At 40.9% G+C, this 18,854-nt stretch overlaps 1 protein-coding gene across 4 annotated transcripts in view; it reads right to left on the reverse strand.

The window, feature by feature from the left end:
* The window catches only part of LOC122562059 (bMERB domain-containing protein 1-like), a 70,211-nt gene extending 51,592 nt beyond the window's left edge, over positions 1 to 18,619 (reverse strand). The window contains exons 1-3 of one of the 4 annotated variants that reach the window (XR_006315204.1): positions 17,782 to 18,619; positions 17,182 to 17,262; positions 10,344 to 10,464 (exon numbers count right to left, since the gene is read on the reverse strand). Coding sequence is in view for 2 of the 4 variants with exons in the window: in XM_043714528.1 (XP_043570463.1) it covers positions 10,344 to 10,464; positions 17,182 to 17,262; positions 17,371 to 17,374 (206 nt within the window). In the remaining 2 variants the exon portion in view is untranslated. Of the gene's footprint in view, positions 1 to 10,343; positions 10,465 to 17,181; positions 17,263 to 17,370; positions 17,534 to 17,781 lie in introns of those variants that run through there. The other 3 variants (XR_006315203.1, XM_043714528.1, XM_043714527.1) reach the window with 3 other exon arrangements.
* Between the last annotated feature and the right edge of the window lie 235 nt (positions 18,620 to 18,854).

Below are 18,854 nucleotides of genomic sequence, written 5' to 3' on the forward strand. Positions count from 1 at the left end.
AGGACATCCTCTGCCTGTGGTGACACTGTGCATATCTGGAGGAAATAGCAGTGAGGATGACTGACTCCATGCCTCCTCTCTATCCTGAGGGAGCCTTCTGCTGCAACGCCTCCACCTGGAAGCTGTTTGGCAGCCACTGGAGGTTGCTGCTGGTCCTCAGCTCACTGACACATCTATTCCTCCTCAATGCGTCTGCAGCATCATTGCACCAGCTTCGGTGCCAATCCCTGAGCTGAGGCTGGATCCATTGGTCATGGTTCCAAAGAGCCTCTGTGGGGAAGATCAAAAACACAGGAGGTAAGTAGTAATGTGAGCAGTCAGTATTTATAATCACACACAAAGGATGGTTTAGCATGATCTTTGATAGAGTGGGGCATGGAGGACTCTGACTGTGAGGTCCACGGAATGCCTCAACATGCACCTTTGACTGGGGATCGTATTCTGAGGTATACAGCAGAAATATAGTGGAAGATTGTAAGTGTGATAGGGTCACTGATACTCTGTTTCCTTCCCCACAAATCCTCACCCCTCAAAAGCATTCCAAGAACAGCAGCCTTGCATATAAAAGCTTGTTGGAAAACACTTAAAATTCAACTTGAGATGAGATGAACTCCATGCCCTTGTGCAGTTTATGAGATCTTGGATTGTCTTTGTGAAGAGAGGCCAAGATGTGCTTTTTATTTTAGGTTAACTGTGATTATTGCTGATTCACAGAGATAACTCAGATCAATCTGTAATGACCAATGATCATGGTGAAGATTGCTTGTGACTAGGATTTTATCCCACACAGTTGGTCACATGCAGGGCTCTGTGATTACAGAGATCTTTAATCTGTATTGTGTAAGTGCCTGATGAATGCAATTGCCCCTTGCAGGGTATCATGTTACTGACGAGTAGAACTGCATTCTCGGACTGACAAACCACTTACTCCACCCTTTTGGTGTGGTGGCAGCCATTCTTTTTTATTTCCATTGCACATTGTGATTCAGATAAGGATGGAAGACAACACAGGTTATGCTTTGCAGATTGAGTCACTGGCCAAGCCTAAAAATCAAGGGCCCATCCTAAAACATTGCTGCTTTCTTCCTTAAACCCATCAGTTCCAAGCCTCCATGTTTTTCCACCAAACTCTTCTAGTTGAGTCTTCATTCACTGCCCTCTTATCGAAGTCAGGGTGGCGATGACTATTTGTATATATATTTATATGCTCTACTATCCCCATCCTTATATGCTGAGCTCCCTCTGTACCAATTATTGCCCCTGTGCATCCTAGCATACTGTCTCCAATCCCATAATTGCTTTCCATAACTTCTCTACCACAGCAATGGTCCCTGGTAATCTAACATGACTTTCAGGGACCAAACCTCCAACTGTGGCCTTCCCCCACTGTCTGACTTGGAAGGACAGTGCCAATAGATGAGTAACCAGATCCCTGACTAATCTGTGTACAGCTCCGCAACTGACTTACTGCTAATCCCAGTACTGGTTTCACTGGACCTGCAGGACTGACCATGGCCCACTTCCTGGATACAGAACCTCTGACCATGACTGAACCAGCGACTGACCACTATCTTCAAGCACTTGGACTGAGGTCAAATCTTGTCCAAGTACCTGGACATAGATCAGACGCTGGCCCTGACTGACTACTGCAACATCCTCTGAGTGGTAACAATCCCCCTTGACTTGATTGCTCCCCCTAGACTTTGAAACATGGCCATTTAGTTGAAGCCTATGCAGTGTGTTTACTGTACAAGGTGTAACATTGGCATAATACGGTGACATACATCAACATGTTCACCCACTTGACTGATCACTGCTAGCAACCATGATAATCTGTCTGACTTTAGGTCTGTGCTGAAAGGAAAGGTAAGACAAAACTACTGAGAGTCTGTTAGCTCTGAATGAGGCAGCACAGTGCAGTAAGGCAAAAGATGCTGTGAGCAACAAGTAGGCATGGATCGAATGAGTGCTAAAAAAGCAAGTGAAGAGCCCTGAGGTGCAACAAATGAGCTGGGTACCTGGCCTTGCACACAAAGTAGCTGGCAGCAGCATGACAATGAAAGGTATTGGTGAGCTCCAAAGTGCAATACTGAAGTAAAGAACCAAATTCTAAGTGATTTGGAGACATGGTGAGGCTGATACATTTCCGATGCCAATTTCTGTGAATGGATTGGGAGGGAAGTGGCTGCTACCCGCAGAATGTGCTCTGAGATTTTGGGGACTGCAGTTCAGGATAGAGGCTTAGAAAAATGAAGTGGTGAACCAGGGAGACCAGTTGCCTACTTTGACTTCCATGTTGGCAATTGACACCATCTAGCCTTTCTCTGCCACCTGGGGAATAGCAAACTGCATATAAATGAGATGAAATAAGTAATAATAATGTGTAAATGCATCCAAATAGAGCTCTTGCCACTCGCTAATGAGACATTCATCTCACTGTCTAAACCTTCAGTGCAAAATTGGACTTTGCTTCCTTGGCAATAAGAATCTTATTTTTCCTTACTTTTCAACTCACTTCCCAGTGTGCCCATTGTTCAAGGGCTAAGAAAGTTCTGACCTCAGAGTTGAAAGCACATTGGAAGACCGAGTTACTGCAAGTGGAGAATTCAGAATCAGGACCACTGTCTCCAGTCATTCAGTCATGACTGATCCAATGAGAAACACCAGCATCAGTCTCCCATGAGTGGTGACCTTATAGAGGTTTATAAAATCATCAGAGGCATGGGTAGAGTAAATAGACAAAGCCTTTTCCCTGGAATAGGGGAGTCCAGAACTAGAGGGCATAGGTTTAGGGTGAGAAGGGAAAGATATACAAGGGACTTAAGGGCAATGTTTGCCACGCAGAGGGTGATGTGTGTATAGAATGAGCTGCCAGAGGAAATGATGGAGGCTAGTACAATTGCAACATTTAAAAGGCATCTGAATGGGCATATGAATAGGAAGGGTTTGGAGGGATATGGGGCACATGCAGACAGGTGGGACTAGATTGTGTTGGGATATCTGGTCAGCGTGGACTGGTTGAACCAAAAGGGTCCGTTTCCGTGCTATAGATCTACAGCTGTGTGAATAGGAAGGGTTTGGAGGGATATGGGCCAAGTACTGGCAAATGGGACTAGATTAGGTTAGGCTCTCTGGTCGGCATGGACAAGTAGGACCAAAGAGTCTGTTTCCGTGCTGTACATCTTTATGATTCTGTGATCCAACTGAAGACTAGAAACTTGAAAATCTGAATGATTCTTTTTCTGGGGCTTGGTCAAAATTCACAACCTGATTCTCCACCCCACCAACCTTCATATACATCGCATCATTCTCTGCTATTTCCACCATCTACAAACAGACCCCACAACCAGAGATATATTTCCATCCCCACCCCTCTCTGCTTTCTGTAAGGACCATTCCCTCCAATGACTACCTGGTCAGGTCCACACCCCATAAAAGCCCACCTTCCCGTCTCGGCACCTTCCCCTGCCACTGCCGGAATTGCAAAACCTACACCTACACCCCCCCCTCACCTCCATTCAAGCCTTCCACATCCATTAAAGCTTCACCTGCACTTCCACACGTCATTTACTGCATCCGTTGCTCCTGATGCTGTCTCCTCCACATTGAGGAGACTAGCCGCCTACTCACAGAGCACTTCAGAGAACATCTCAAGGACACCCTCACCAATCAACCCCACCGCCTCGTGGCCAAACATTTCAATTCCCCCTCCAACTCTGCCAGAACATGCAGTTCCTGGGCCTCCTCCATTGCCACTCCCTCACCACCTGATGCCTGGAGGAAGAACACCTCATCTTCCGCCTCAGAACCCTTCAACTCCATGGCATCAATGTAGACTTCACCAGTTTCCTCATTTCCCCTTCCCCCACCTTACCCCGGTTCCAACCTTCCAACTCAGCACTGTCCTCATGACCTGTCCTACCTGTCCATCTTCCTTCTCACCTATCCACTCCACCCTCCTCTCCGATTTATCATGTTCACCCCTACCTCCATCGACCTGCTGTCCACTCAGCTACCTTGCCCCCAGCCCCACCCCCATCCCTCCCATTTATCTCTCCACACCAGACGCTTCCTGTCTCATTCCTGATAAACATCGATTTCCTTGCTCCTTAGACCTGCTGTGCTTTTCCAGCACCACTTTAATCTTGACTCTAATCTCCAGTACCCACATTTGCCACTTTGGCTTTTCATCCTTCTGTGTTGGAATTCACCAGAGTGTGGCTTTAGTTCCATTTGGAACTGTTATAGTTTCGGTTGATGGTAACATCGCAAAGGTCAGTTCCTGGAGTGAAACCTGACTTGTCAAATCATTGATTTTGTTTTGCAGTTGGTTACCGTGGGATTAGTCACTGATCTTATTCTTCAATAAAAGAACACAAGTCTATTATGCAAAAGAAAAGAAAATAATCATTCATACAATCTGATAGGACAGGGTGATTGGTTGGCAGTTGGACTCTGACTAGAGAGGTATTGTCTTGGACAGTGCACCAGCTAATTATGACTGACAGTTAATTGTTAAGCTTTGTTTAAATATCACCAGGCAGGTTATCACTGTTTGGTCAAGGAATTGCTCTGAGAAATTAACCAGCAAATGGCTATCACATATTTTATTGAAATGAAACATGTGTGGTCCGTATAAATGTTATTTCTTTCTGCAAAATTCAAGACCCTGTATATTAATATAAGTAACTTTGAATAGAGACAAGTCTGCTTCACTGAGTCTGACTGACAATCCTAAATTTGTTGTCAGCATAATGCTTTGCATATTCGGGATTAGCCAACAAATGTATCCAAATACAAAATCATACCTAATGTTAGACACTGCATTCTGAGTTTTGCAAGCACAGGCTAACTGGGAATCGCCAGTACCTTGCTTATTGCAAACAACCAAAGGGATATGCTGTTTGACACAATCTGTCAGTCTTTAGGATGTGTGGTATCACACCAGCACTGAAAATCGTAAATCTCATTACTCATTTGTGTGAGAGGTAGGGCATCTATTTGGCCTGATGGCAGTATTTTGTTGATAATGATCTGTATGTGTGTGTGTTTAGAAAGACCTTAAAATATAACTTCAACATGTTTCCCAGCAATATCCTTTACTGATACTCCATCTTAGAGAAATGTCACTCCTGTCTTAACTCTTTCATTTCTTACTGAAATGACTTTTCCAGTTTTTTTTCTGAGTGCTGAAATTCTTTGAGTTGTCTTTCCAGTTCCAATAGTCCAGATTCCTTTTCAGTTCGGACATCCAAAAGAAACTCCCAGAAGGTAAAGATTCTACAAACTCAACAAATGGCACTTCTGCAAAGACAAAGCGACTCGTCTAAAAACCATATGTTTCATCTAGGGTGAAACAGAAAACTGATTAGAGTCATAGAGATGGTCCAACTCAACCAGATATCCTAACCTAATCTAGTCCCACCTGCCAGCACCTGGCCTATATCCCTCTAAATCCTTCTTATTTATATACCCATCCAGATGCCTTTTAAAATATTGCAATTGTACCAGCCTCCACACTGGCAGCTCATTCCATACACATACCACCCTCTGCGTGAAAAGGTTGCCCCTTAGGTGCCTTTTATAACTTTCCCCTCTCACTCTAAACTATGCCCTCTAGTTCTGGATTCCACAACCCCAGGGAAAAGACTTTGTCTATTTACCCTATCCACGCCTTTCATGATTTTATAAACCTCTATAAGGTCACCCCTCAGCCTCCGATGCTCCAGGGAAAACAGCCCCAGCCTATTCAGCCTCTCCCTATAGCTCAAATCCTCTAGCCCTGGCAACATCCTTGTAAATTCTTTCTGAACCCTTTCAAGTTTCACAACATCCTTCCGATAGGAAGGACACCAGAATTGCACACCGTATTCTTGTGAAGTGAACTTAAACTAAACTAGTAGTCCCAATCATTTGGTTTTCTGTGTGTCATACACTCAGTATTGTAAACATTTAATCAATTAACCTCACAGGTATCTGGTTGGGCACTTACAAAGTCACATGTTTTCTTGGAAATAATGTATTTAGGACACTTTTCCAAATGATATTCTGATTTCCTAAATAGGAAATTATCTTTGCAGAACCAAAACATATTTGCCTCTATTTTAAAATCAAAATGTTCAATAATAATAATATTATATTATATACCTTTATTGCAGAACTTTACTGTTTAGCCAGGTAAAATTATCAGAGATGGTTGCAACCAGCAAATGAGCTCCCAACCAGGACATATTCAACCACATCAGCATAGCAGTGAAAAATGGAAAGAGGTATCCCCACCGATCACACCTTCTTCATTAAATAAGTTCTTTTGGAATACAGATGATTCAAGGCTGCAGATATCTATCCCCTTCAGGACTTGCCAGCACTAGGTACTTCAACAAGACCTTCTACAACATTGCAGCTGGTGTTGAGGAAGGAGAGATTTTGCACCACTATTAATTCTGAAGGCAGAGCCACTGTTCACACTGCAGTCACAATAGAACTGTGTTTTGACGATTCAGATTCACAACTCCCATATTCTTGTTGATGATGTGTTCACTTTCCTTGTCAGGTACAATGAGGTGGTCAGGGACAGCTCTGAAGCTAAATACCTCTTCAAGATTTAAACCAGCAAATAGAAGGTCAAGGTGACCCTAAAAGCAGACAGCAAGGAACCCACTCACCACCCTCCTTCCAGCTTTGCCGTCTGGGGAATTGTGCTGCCTGTCCCTGTGATAAACCTGTCCACTTTGCAGCAACTGCAGTGCTAGTATATGCGTGAACTGTAAACGTCAAGGCCATGGTGAACATATCTTGCATGAAGGAGACCTACAGTCATCTGCTGGCAAAGTGCACAATGAGAAGAAAGGGACGCACAAGCAGTTGTCAAACACTAACATTGATTTAATCTGCTAAGGGGGACAGGACAATGGAGGAGCTAGCAGAAGGCTATCCACCTTAGTGCCACATGTTCGCAGTGAAAAAAAAAGAGGGTCCCAGTGACTTCCCAAATCAGTGCCAAGAAGTGGTCCCACCTGAAATGGTAACTAATATTCGGATGTTGAGGGAAATGGATAACACAAGTAATTGAGGAGAAGGAATTTGTGCTCCAAAATAGTGGAGACAGTGAAGATGCCATCGCAGAAGCCAGTTTGCTCCTTAGCTACTATGTTCAGTTCAAATTATTGAAAGATTGTACTTGCAACAAGTGTCCATACAAAAAAAATCCTTACCTGTGTCAAAACAATCCTCAGTCTATTGTTCCAAATGCCGCGTCTAGGGTCTGTAAACTGTCAGCACAATGTTTTCTTGATGCTACAGTTGGCAACAGTGGTTGACGTATAAAGAAAGAAGCAGGTGGTATGCATCTTCTTCTAATAGGATGTCAGATTGACCAGGATTTTCCCCAGAACATTTTAATTAATCAGGTTCAAAGAGCAAGCATTACCAAAGCCCAGCAGAGTACAGAGCAGTCCATCAGATGATAGAAGTAATATTCTCTTCAGTTACCAGTTCAATTCATTCAAAGCATCCTATTTGATGGAACATACTCTGGTGTCAGACAAATAAGTGACTCACAGGAACTTTAACTCTTTTTCTCAAATTTTAGCAGCTAGCAAGCATGCAAACTATTTAAGAATCTTTAAGACAGTCTATCATTAGGTTTCAGAGATCATTAAAATATAATTCATTCAAAATATTGTTGAAATTCAACTTTTACGGTTGAGGGATAACCTTTGAATTTTTTTATTCTACAAAATAGTGCCTGTGTCATATGCTGCATATGAAAGCACATTTTTTTTATTGTAAAGTCAAAGGAGAATGTCCTTGAACAGAACAAATGATGTCAGCAACACATCAAGGCAACAATCACTCATACACATGAAAGGGATATTGTAAGCATACTTGGTGTTCTTTGTGTAATCCTCCTGTAGGTTGCTAAAAGCTTGAAGGTTTTCTCTGAACTCAGTAGTTTTTAAAATGAAGGCAATAATGGTGCCAAAGTTTAGTAAACCATTGGACACAACTTTCATTTCACTGTAGAAATGTTCTGCACAGGCTGTATCTAAAGATATATTGAGCAAGCATAATAAAATAAACATGTAACTTCCTCAAAACAGGAAAATACTTAATAGATTTGCTAATGCTTTAAAAATAAACCAACAAACATCACAATGTGAGGATGGACATTAGGTTCATACCATTTTTTATTTTTCCACCAAAATTTAATGTCTTCCCATCTTTATCCACCTGCTGCCATTCCCTCTCACATGTTGCTCCCAGGGTCTACTGTCTCAAGGCATCTAGTGAGATTGCATCCACAGGATCGATGAAACTAGGCCTTTGTCAATGATTCCAAGGTGTAATGAAGTTCCTGTTTGAATAATTGATACTTACACACAGCTGATGGAGTCAAGTAGCCCTGTGAGTACACCAGCTACAAACATTTGTTAATGACATAACTGGGCAGAACCAGTCCGACAGATACAATGTTTTAAGTAGTGTGTTTTGCGAAATGTTGTTTAGAAAGAGTCAATGAATAGAAAGGGGACTAGTCCTGGTGATAGAGGTAAACTTTTATATATAAAGTTTGGACTTTGAATTAGTGCCATTTTGGGTTTTGGTCAGCGTGTATAAAGGGGTTTAGTGGTTAGTTAGTTCGGTTTTTCGCTAATTTTCTTTTCAAAAAAAGCAGTATGAGAGAAATAATCCCTGCAGTGTTTTGGGAATTTGTTAGCATTGGGAGAGCTTTTACAAGTGAACACAATAAATAGTGAACTACATTAGACTTTCAGTTAGATGAATTGATATTTATTTTTCTTTGAGTCATACCACACAGAAATAGAGCCTTCAGTCTAACTTATCCAGGTTTTCCAAACTAAACTAGTCCCGTTTGCCTGCATTTGTCCATATCCTTCTAAACCTTTCCTATCCATGTACTGTCCAAATGTCTTTTAAATGTTGCACCTGAACCTGCTTCAACACCCACAGTTTGGAAAGACATTTGGCTTCAGTTCACAGAGGTCCGAGGTGAAATTGAATTAAACTGAATTGAATTGAATTTATTGTCACATGTACTGAGGCAAAGTGAAAAGCTTTGTCTTGTGAGCAATACAGGTAGATCACAGAGTTAAATAGATTGATAAGTAAATAATAGGTAAACAGCGACAAAAACAAAAACACAGGTACAGGTGAATGTTAAGAACTTGCGAGTCCATTCAGTATTCTAACAACAGTAGGGTAGAAATTGTTACAAACCGGCTGGTGCTTGTCCTCAGGCTTCCGTACCTTCTCCCCGATGGTAGAGGTTGTAGAAAAGCATCGCCAGGGTGGGATGGATCTTTGAGAATGCTGACTGCCTTTCCTTGACAGCGGGCCTGGTAGATGGGTTCTATAGATGGGAGGTTGTGACTGTCCAGGCCCAGTTCACCACTCTCTGTAACCATATCCGATCTTGAATGGTACAGTTGCCATACCAGGTAGTGGTACATGCAGACAGAATGCTCTCGATGGCACATCTATAAAAGTTGGTGAGGATACGCGCCATCATGCCAAATTTCCTCAGCTGTCTGAGGAAGAGGAGATGTTGTGGGCTCTTTGTTACCAGTGCGTCCACATTAAGAGTCCAAGAAAACTTGTTGCTGATGACCACTCCCAGGAGCGTGACACTCTCCACTTGTTCCGCCATTGTGCTGTATAAGTTACTCCAGAGCAAGGAGTTTAGTTTCAAAGTTGCAGATCAGAAGTGTTTGGTTAGAACCCTGAAGGGGTTACTTGAAGTTGAGAAAACCTAAGCTCAGTTGTTTGAATACTCAAAGAAGAGTCTATCAAACACTCAGGACTGAGAACTGAAAGAAAGTTATGCCAACCTAAAGCTGTAATAGGGAAGGAATCCTGTCTACTGAAGAATTTATTTCCGTGTGGGAAAAGAGCAATAAAATCTAGATTCATCTAACTGAAAGTCTAAAGTAGTTCACTATTTACTGTCTGGTGTTGTTGGGATGGATAGAATATTGTTTTATGCCATTTTTAAAACTTGTGTTTATGTAAATAACCTAATCTTTTCTTTTGCGTAACAAACTTCAGTTTTATTATAAAACTCAATCTACAGCATTTTGTGCTCACATTTTAGTGCAAGGTGCTTCATTACCTTTTTTTTAAATGATCTATTAAGCTGGATTTCAATCTGAGATCTGACTTGTTTAGTATTAACATCAGCTAGGTTCACAACACTCCAAATACTGTAAATATGAAACAATTACAAACGAACATTGGGAGAAACTCTTGCAGCTTACTGAAGCACCAAAACATAATTTATATCATAATGATAAATATTAAAATAAAGGAGAACTCATACTTACATGTACCGGAGTTCAGATTCTCGTCTGACCAGTATATCTCTAATCCTTTCGATTTTAAAAAGTTCATCTTCAATGTCATCCAGTGTTATGGTCGAATCAGCCATTGATATAATATCTGTATCTGTAATATAAACAAAGGCATCAACAGAGTCATTGAATTTTAAATATAGTGACTTATAGAAATAGGTACACCATGAGTCTGAAAGAAATTATCACATAGGAGAGAGGAAAAGGTCTTCAAATTTGCTGATGGAAGGCAAAAATGTGGGATGGAAGACAGCAGCATTTGCTTTCATTGTATCATCCTTTGTATCAAAATACACACCAGAAATGGTAAGCACTAGCTTTAAAATTCACTAATATTGGTAACGCGACAAATGTTTTCAACACATTAAATATTCTTTACAGCTCCACAAAATGAAAAGTTGCCCATTATTTATACTCATGATTCCTGAATATTCAGAACAATAGATGCTGGTCACAATATACTGGTTAAATGAATAAAACAATTAGAAAGAGATCAAATTTTTAGTTGTGGCATTAGTATTAGATCAGACGTGTAGTTCAGTGTCCTAATAAATGGCAGTTGCGTCATTCACTTAATATCATCAGACCCAGTCTAATAATAGCAATAGGATTGAAGTATCCTAAATTGTTCTGGAACTGTTCTGACTCATGGTATACACAAGAATTTGAAATATCAGTCTTGAGGGACTGATGTCCAAATCTGCAGATTCACCTCCACTCATCTGTGCAGCCTCCTCTAGCTCTCCAGTATCACCCCACCATCCCTAGACATCTCCTTACTTCAGATCCTGGCCTGCATCTCCTCTACTTTCGCTCTACCTTTAGTAGTATCTATACTTTAGCTGCCCTGACCTCAAGCTCTAGAAATTCCTTCCTAACTCCTACTATTCCTCCACCACTATCTTGCCTCAGTTAAGAGGTTTCTTAAAGTTCATCTTCACTTCTGTGGATCAGTGTCCTGTCTTGCTGAATTATCCATCTGTGAATGACCAGAAACTACTTTTCTACATTAAAAAGCTCTGTTAGCAATATTCAAGTTAATGTTATTAATACCACTTGTGTGGACACTAAACAGCTACATGGATTGGTTACATTATTTACACTTCCCCGCTGAGAGCAGAGCCCAGAGAGCATGGAGTGGCTTTATTATAAAGACAGGACCAAGAGAGGAGGCAGCAAGTTGTAAAAGTATGTGGAGAGCAGGGAGTGGATTCATTGAAACGATAGCACCAAGTGGGGAAAAGGCATGGAGAGTGCATTGATCCTGTCCCTCTCCTATTCAGTCCAGTAGAATGCTGAATGATCCACTCCCATCCATGCCAATATGCTATCCCCTGCACCTAAATGGACCAGAAGAATTGAAAAGGAAGCCTATTATCTGTATGGTGAAATATTTTAGAGCTCTTCAATGCTGAAGGATCCAAATGCATAAATTGCAAAGGTTAGTAGGTAGGTACAGGAAATAATTAGGAAAACTGATAGAATGTTATCATTCATTGCTAAAAATATTGAATACATTGTCTCTCCTCATTTGTTCTACTAACATGAATTATTTCATACATCTTTTGCATTGATTTTCAACTGTCATATGTTTACCATTGCACCAGATTCTCTGCAATCCCCTGAATTCTTGTTACTATCCTCCTCATTATTTACTGCATTCCCAAGGTTTCGTCATCTCTAAACATTGAAATTAAGCCCTGCAAGCCCGTGTCCAGGTCTTTAAATAAACTAAGAGTAGTGGTTTCAAAAATATCACATGTTTCCCCCAGTTTGAAAAACAACCTTTTATCACTTTTTTTTGCTTGCTATCATTTTGTTAATTTCACATCTACACAACGACTCGCCTTTAATCCTCTGGATATTCTCTGCATACTTTTTCCACTATCCTGTATTTTGTAAACATGCAGGTCCAGCCCCATTGTTCCAAGTTCTATCTAAACAGGCAATACAGTACAAATAATGTTGGGTATTGTCACAAATGATCTTGATTACTTCATGAGTTGGAGTGGTTTCATTCTAAAAATAAACTGTCTTTCCAAATGCAAAGAAGTGTAATGTTTACAAATAAAACTTATGTTTGACTAGCACTTTAATACAATTATACATCCTAATTAAGACCTTCACAGGAGCTAATAAAACAAAATATGACACTGAGTCACATATGGGGATATTAATTCAGGTAGCCAAAATCTTGGTCAAAGAAGTAGGTTTTAAGGTATGTCTTAAAAGGAGAAAAGTGAGATAGAGGTGGAGGGAAGGAATTTCAGAACCTAGGCCTCGGCAACTAAGTCCCAGCCACCAACTATAATTATAACAGGGAATGAGAAGCCAGAACTAGGTATCTTGAAAGGTATTGAGACTAGAGGAGATTACAAATGTAGGGAGGGCCAAGTACCTGGAGGCATTCTTAAAAAATATAAGAACTTTACAGTGAAGATGTTACTTTATCGGTTGCCAATACAGGTAAGCACAGGGATAACAGGGAATTAGAACTTGTTGCAAGTTAATGCACGGACAAAAAAGTTTTGAATGACCTCAAGCTTATGGATGTTTGAATGTAGGAGACTCACCAGGAGCGTGTCGAATAGTCAAATGTAGAGATAACAAAGGCATGAATGAGAGTTTCAGCTAACATAATATAAAACATCTATTCAGAAACAGCTCAAATTTAACTAAATACCCTGAAACTAGTATTATAAATAAATTACAATAAAGCTGCCAAACTGCCATAAAAATGTGTCTGATTAATTACAAGTTCAAAAAAGTTCTATAAGCAATTGTTGTTTCTTAGACATTGCTCACCATTACTGTGTCAGGCAACTAAGGACATGAGACAAAGATAGCTTGCCAATGCCACCCATACACTGAGAACAAATAAACCTTCATTATTGAATGCTACAAGGGTTGACATGAAAGAGTACATTTTGCACATATGTTGTCGTTTTTTTTCCTGCAAAGCAATTTGCTAAGTCAGGTCGCCATGTACCACAATGAGATGGTAGAAGATTACTTGTGTTTTTCTTCTCGGCCAGTTGATATGCTGTATCAGTTTGATTATTATTATGGGGCCAAGAGCCAAGCTTGATTCCATTGACATCAGATGTTACACCCTATGAGGAACTGCAGGCAAAATGCTAAATAATTGGTAACAGATTGACTTACACAACAAAATGGAATACCATCACACTTTCAATTTTAGTAACATGGTCAGTCAAAATCTCACATTAGAATTAAAGTACTATTCATTTTAAACAAGGTAATTCAAATTCCTTCAGTTTATTACAGTATTTTTTCTGTCTGTTCCATGCAGCACATAAATTGGAGATGCTGGCGAAGTGGGCATGGTGAATTAGCTTTACAAGAGAAACAGTTAGTGTCTTTTTTTGACAAAAGTGTACAGGGTATTGGGTTAGAGTAAGGATTTATTGTAATGTTTGGAAGCATTAGTCATTAAAAACAATGCAGGTATCCTACTATCAATGTTTTACTCCCAATGTCTGATGCTTCAGCAGAGACCAGAGGTTAGCACAGTAGCACATCAGCATATACTCTATTAAACATGTGATTAATACTAGTAACTTAATAAAATGTTCATAAGTATGAAACATTACATTTGAAAAATAGCTCCTATGATTTTTAAAGTTGTACACAGGTTTTACTCAACTTTACTTCTGATAATGTTAGATTTGGAAATGAAAGTGCCTTTACTCATTGTGGCAGCCTTCTGCGATAATCTTATAACGATTGTTATATCTTTATGGGCAGCAGCTGTTGTCATCAATTCACTACGGGCTGTAAAACCTGGTGGATTATTTTGGTCCCTTAACCAACAAGCTGTAAAAATCAGCACACATTATTTGTGAAGGTTAAACAGCTCTCATGATGATTGGTCTTGAACGATGCAACTCCACTCTGCGAAATGCTTTTGATGATTTTGTCATGTCAAAAAATGCTGGAAATCACAGCAGGTCAGGCAGCATCCATGGAGAGACAGCAAGCTAATGTTCTCCATAGTGGTGACAGTCTGTTGAACAGGAGGCAGCTGCTTACACTCCAAAACAAACAGCAGGAAAGCAAAAGGCAAGCAGGAACATACCAAAGCAATTTTATTAAATGATCTTCCTACATTCAAAAACCTTTTTTGCTAAGTTCCTGATAATCCATAATTATTCGAAGATGCTCGAGTGTTCATGATAATGCGGGTCTTATGTCTCCAGATTAAAATCCACATGAGAGCTTGTCAAAACGGCATAGCAATTATTAGTATTTCTTCCTTGACACCCTGTCCTGGCATGTGGGTACTATCAGGGGACAGTAAGTAACTAAGGTTGGTTTAGGCTGGAGTTGAAACTTAAAGGTCGCAAACAATTTGGTTCAGTGTGAGATTGTTGTTGGAAATGGGGTTGCATTTGATGATGAGTGCTAAGTTTGTGATAGAGGTCATAAAGATGAGTTCCTGGTACTTAACAGGTAATATTGGCTGCCCATTAGAGTCTAGGATATTGGCCATGTTAACCAATAAAAAGCAAATGAAATTTTAAGAGAAGGCAAGCAAAACTGATAGTGCTGTCTTCTGATGACACAGGTGCAGTAAGAGTGCTCCGATGTGAAGGAACCAAGGATTGCACTTTGGGAGTCCCAAATCCTTGGGATGGGAAAGAGTTTCATTGCTACAAATGTTGTAAGTGTGAAACCAAGTGGAAATAGTCCGGTAGAAATGAACAATTTTGAAAAATAATTGTTGTTGACCGGTGATGTGGTTAACACTGTCAAAGGCTGCAGAAAGTTTGAGGAAAGATAACATACTATTGTCAGTCTTAAAGGTGCCAGCCTATGCAGTCTTTGGGTTATGGCAACGGTTGAAATCTGATTGGAGAAAATCAAAATGTGAAATTGGATTTGGGAGATGACTACTATTTTAAGGTCTTCATAAAAGAAAGTAATTACAGATTAAGCATTAACTATCAAGAACAGAAGGTTGAGGATTTTTTTAAAAATATAGAATGAAGCGCCTCAGAGCATGTGAAACTATTGCATTGTGAGTTAAAAGGGGGAAGTAAGGAAAGTTGGCTGGTTGGCAATTTGCTCAGAATGGGAAACCTGAGATGGATCATGCAAGCGGGGAGTGGGAAGAGCATGAGATAAGATAGAGACATTGGTAATGCAAGTACAGGGCTAAGACAGAGTAAATTCAGGTTGGAAGTGGGGGGAAGCATGATGAAGTTTGTCTTAGTGCACAATAGAACTAGTAGGAGCAGCTGATTGGATGATTTCAGTCTTGGTGCAGACATCATCAGCTGGAAGGGTTCCAAGTGAAAAGAATATTTTCTCCCACATTCCAAAAGATGTGCAAGTCAGGTGAATTGGCTATGCTAAATTGCCCATAGTGTTAGGTACATTAATCAGAAATGAGTCTGGGTGTGTTACTCTTTGGAGGGTCGGTGTGGATTTGTTGGGCTGAGGGGCCTATTTCCGCACTGTAGGGAATCTAATCTAATTTAAAAATTGGTGAACTGTTTCTTACCCAGTACTGTTTTGTGTCAAGTTACATAGTTCATTTCTATTTTCTGCAATCATCAATGTGAGTAGTTGGTGCTAGAAACACAAGCCTATTTCACAGTAGCCAATATCAAGCACTCCCTCATTCATTTCATCTACATGTCTATTGTATTCTGCCTCATTTTTCACAGGGCAGATGCTTTTGTATCAGTTATCGTTAATGGTGTTCCCAAACTAGGAAACATTGTGAGGGTCCTGTCACATTCAAACTCTCAGGACCAGGTAATCAGTACCTCTCAGTCTCCTCTTCAGTATAATTTCTAGAATAATTACTGATCTTCCTTCTCTTCCCTCCTTTAAACCCATTATAATATGTTAAACTTCCTTTATGTATCAAAATTTAATCAAAATTGATCCAAATTTAATGTTGCTTTTGTGAAAGCATACACTTTGCTCCAGCATTGACGTGAGAAACTATTCGATATACAACTATATCCAAAGTTATATATTGTCGAAGTGAGAAATGTTACTGAATAAGTTTGATCGGCTGAGGATGTCATGAGCTGGGTTTATCCGACGCTGAGATGTTGAAGACACAGGCTTTTATATCATAGACAATTGTATGGCTTATGTTGATCTGCTTCCCATCCTCGCAAACACGTTAACGTGCGGGGGGGAAAGAGGGAAGAGATCCTCTGTCAAACATTAAAAAAAGGAGTGCGACTTTTCAAAAAGAGCAAACTGTTGCGTTTGAAGTGATTTTTAAAATTGACGCAGCCATGAGAATTCGTGACCATTCCGGAGCTCACAACAACCCGCAAGTAGATAGGCAGGAGGCTGGAAGAACACAGCGAGCCAGCATCAGGAGGGAGGAGAAGTCAACGTTTCGGCTGTAACCCTTCTTCAGGACTGGGAGGGCATACGGGGTGAGCTGCAGATAAACGGGGTGGCGTGGACTGGGTGGTGAAGTGGGGATAGGTGAAGACAGGTAGAGGGTGCGACCTGGATGTTCAATGGGAGGAATGAATCCATAACAACCCGCAAGACAGCATTTAGCATCTAGTTAGGTTCAGCATTGAGTTTCCAACGACACGCTTAGGTGCATTTCAAAGCATTTACTTCGTGAAAGTAAACAGAATACATAAATGAATGATGTGACAATGACGAGTGCAGGGGTACACAGCAAGCATTTGAACTTTGCCAGCTAAACAGACCAAGAGCTTGCACATACACCCGGACCAGATGCCACCTTTTCACCACTCTGTGGAAAAAAAGCGAATGAATAAATACCACGGACATTTTATTTTACCTTTTACATTCTCTGCCTTCCACGTAGTTGATTCAAGAGATCCATAATGTTTTCCGTACGCTTTTTCATTCTCCATCATTTCTAAATTCAATAATAAAACACAGATACTTATTTTTTGTTCAATCCCCAGGCCTCTTGAACGGTTATGTTACAGAACTAGATCCTGACAACACCGAAACGGATTTGTACCCATTATTGAAAGGTGTGCAGGATAGAAATGCAATGAGCACTAGAGAGCAGCAGCATTCCGGACGCTAGCGAAGCCTCTGGGGCTCTGCTCTCTGTTTGTTCAGAGATCAGACTGAGCAGGCGAGTGGCGCAGGGCTCGCCAGAGACACCTGCTGGCTACGTTTGGAAATGCCGCCTCCGGGAGTTTTTGTTGTTATCAGCAACAAATGCTTCATCAGAGGAAAATGCTGTTCTTCCAAAAACAAACTTAAGGGCATCTTTACTGGATTCCAGTTTGGAAATTTGGGGAAGTGCACGCTACGTATCAATTTCTAACACGGGAAAGGCACTTTCTCACACTATTGTGAGAAATTGTCAATTGGAAAAACAAAGCTCACTGTTTGTTGATAGTGGGCTTGCGTTTACCCTTACCTGCATATGCTGGTGATGTCGTCTACTTTCATAATGACAGATAGCCGTGTACACTATCTACAACATTGCAACCTCAAATATCCTGAGAAAATCCAAAGGAGCAAAACGTCTTTTCTCCCATTGCCTTCTTTCAATCCACAATTAATATGGCATTATTGGTGGACCTTCAGTCTCTACAAAACGGACTTTTTAAAAACCGATACCGATCAAACTCCCTTTTTTCAAAAAAGGTTCCATTTGTCGTCGAGTCGGCGGATTTATTTTTTAAAGAGGAATCTGTTGCCGGGTCCACATCGCGCCAATGTTGAATTCCCCTTGTGCACTTTGAGTTGCGTCCCGAGTCACTTGCGCCCGTTCGCATTTTGAGACCGTCCTATACTCGTATTCACACAGCCTCATCAAACTCTTGGTCTTATTTTGCATTCACTCCAGATCCCATTTAGGTCTTCCTTTCTCAATCAATGACAGAATTCCGACTTACAGTTTCCACCTCATCCAGTCAATGGGTTGCTAACGTTTGTTTAGAAACAACAGACTTCCGTGCTGCAATAGCTGCTTGCGTTTATTTAGTGCCTATTCTGTGGGAAAAGATCTCAACATCGTTTCAGAGTAGGGCAGAAGGAAGAGAAGACACTAAGCAAAACGCAGACCAGCAAACAGCCCAGAACATAGGAGTTGGGATGGTATGTTGAGGTTGTACAGACTTTGGCAAGACATATTCGGGCATACCATGTACAATTCTGGTCTCCTTGTTATAGGAAGGATTTTATTAAACGGGAGGGTGTAGACGAGATTTACATTAAATTAGATTCCCTTCAGTGTGGCAACAGGCCCTTCGGCCCAACAAGTGCTCACGGACCCTCCGCAGAGTAACCACCTAGACCCATTTCCCTTTTACTAATACACCTAACACTATGAGCAATTTCCCATGGCCAATTCACCTAAGCTGCACAGCTTTGGACTGAGAGAGAAAATTGGAGCACCACGCAGACACGGGGAGAATGTGCAAACTCCACACAGTTACCCGAGGCTGGAGTCGAACCAGGCATCTTGGTGCTATGATTCTGGATTCG

This window comes from Chiloscyllium plagiosum, chromosome 24 (genome assembly GCF_004010195.1).
Source record: "Chiloscyllium plagiosum isolate BGI_BamShark_2017 chromosome 24, ASM401019v2, whole genome shotgun sequence".
Classification (NCBI taxonomy): Eukaryota; Metazoa; Chordata; class Chondrichthyes; order Orectolobiformes; family Hemiscylliidae; genus Chiloscyllium; species Chiloscyllium plagiosum.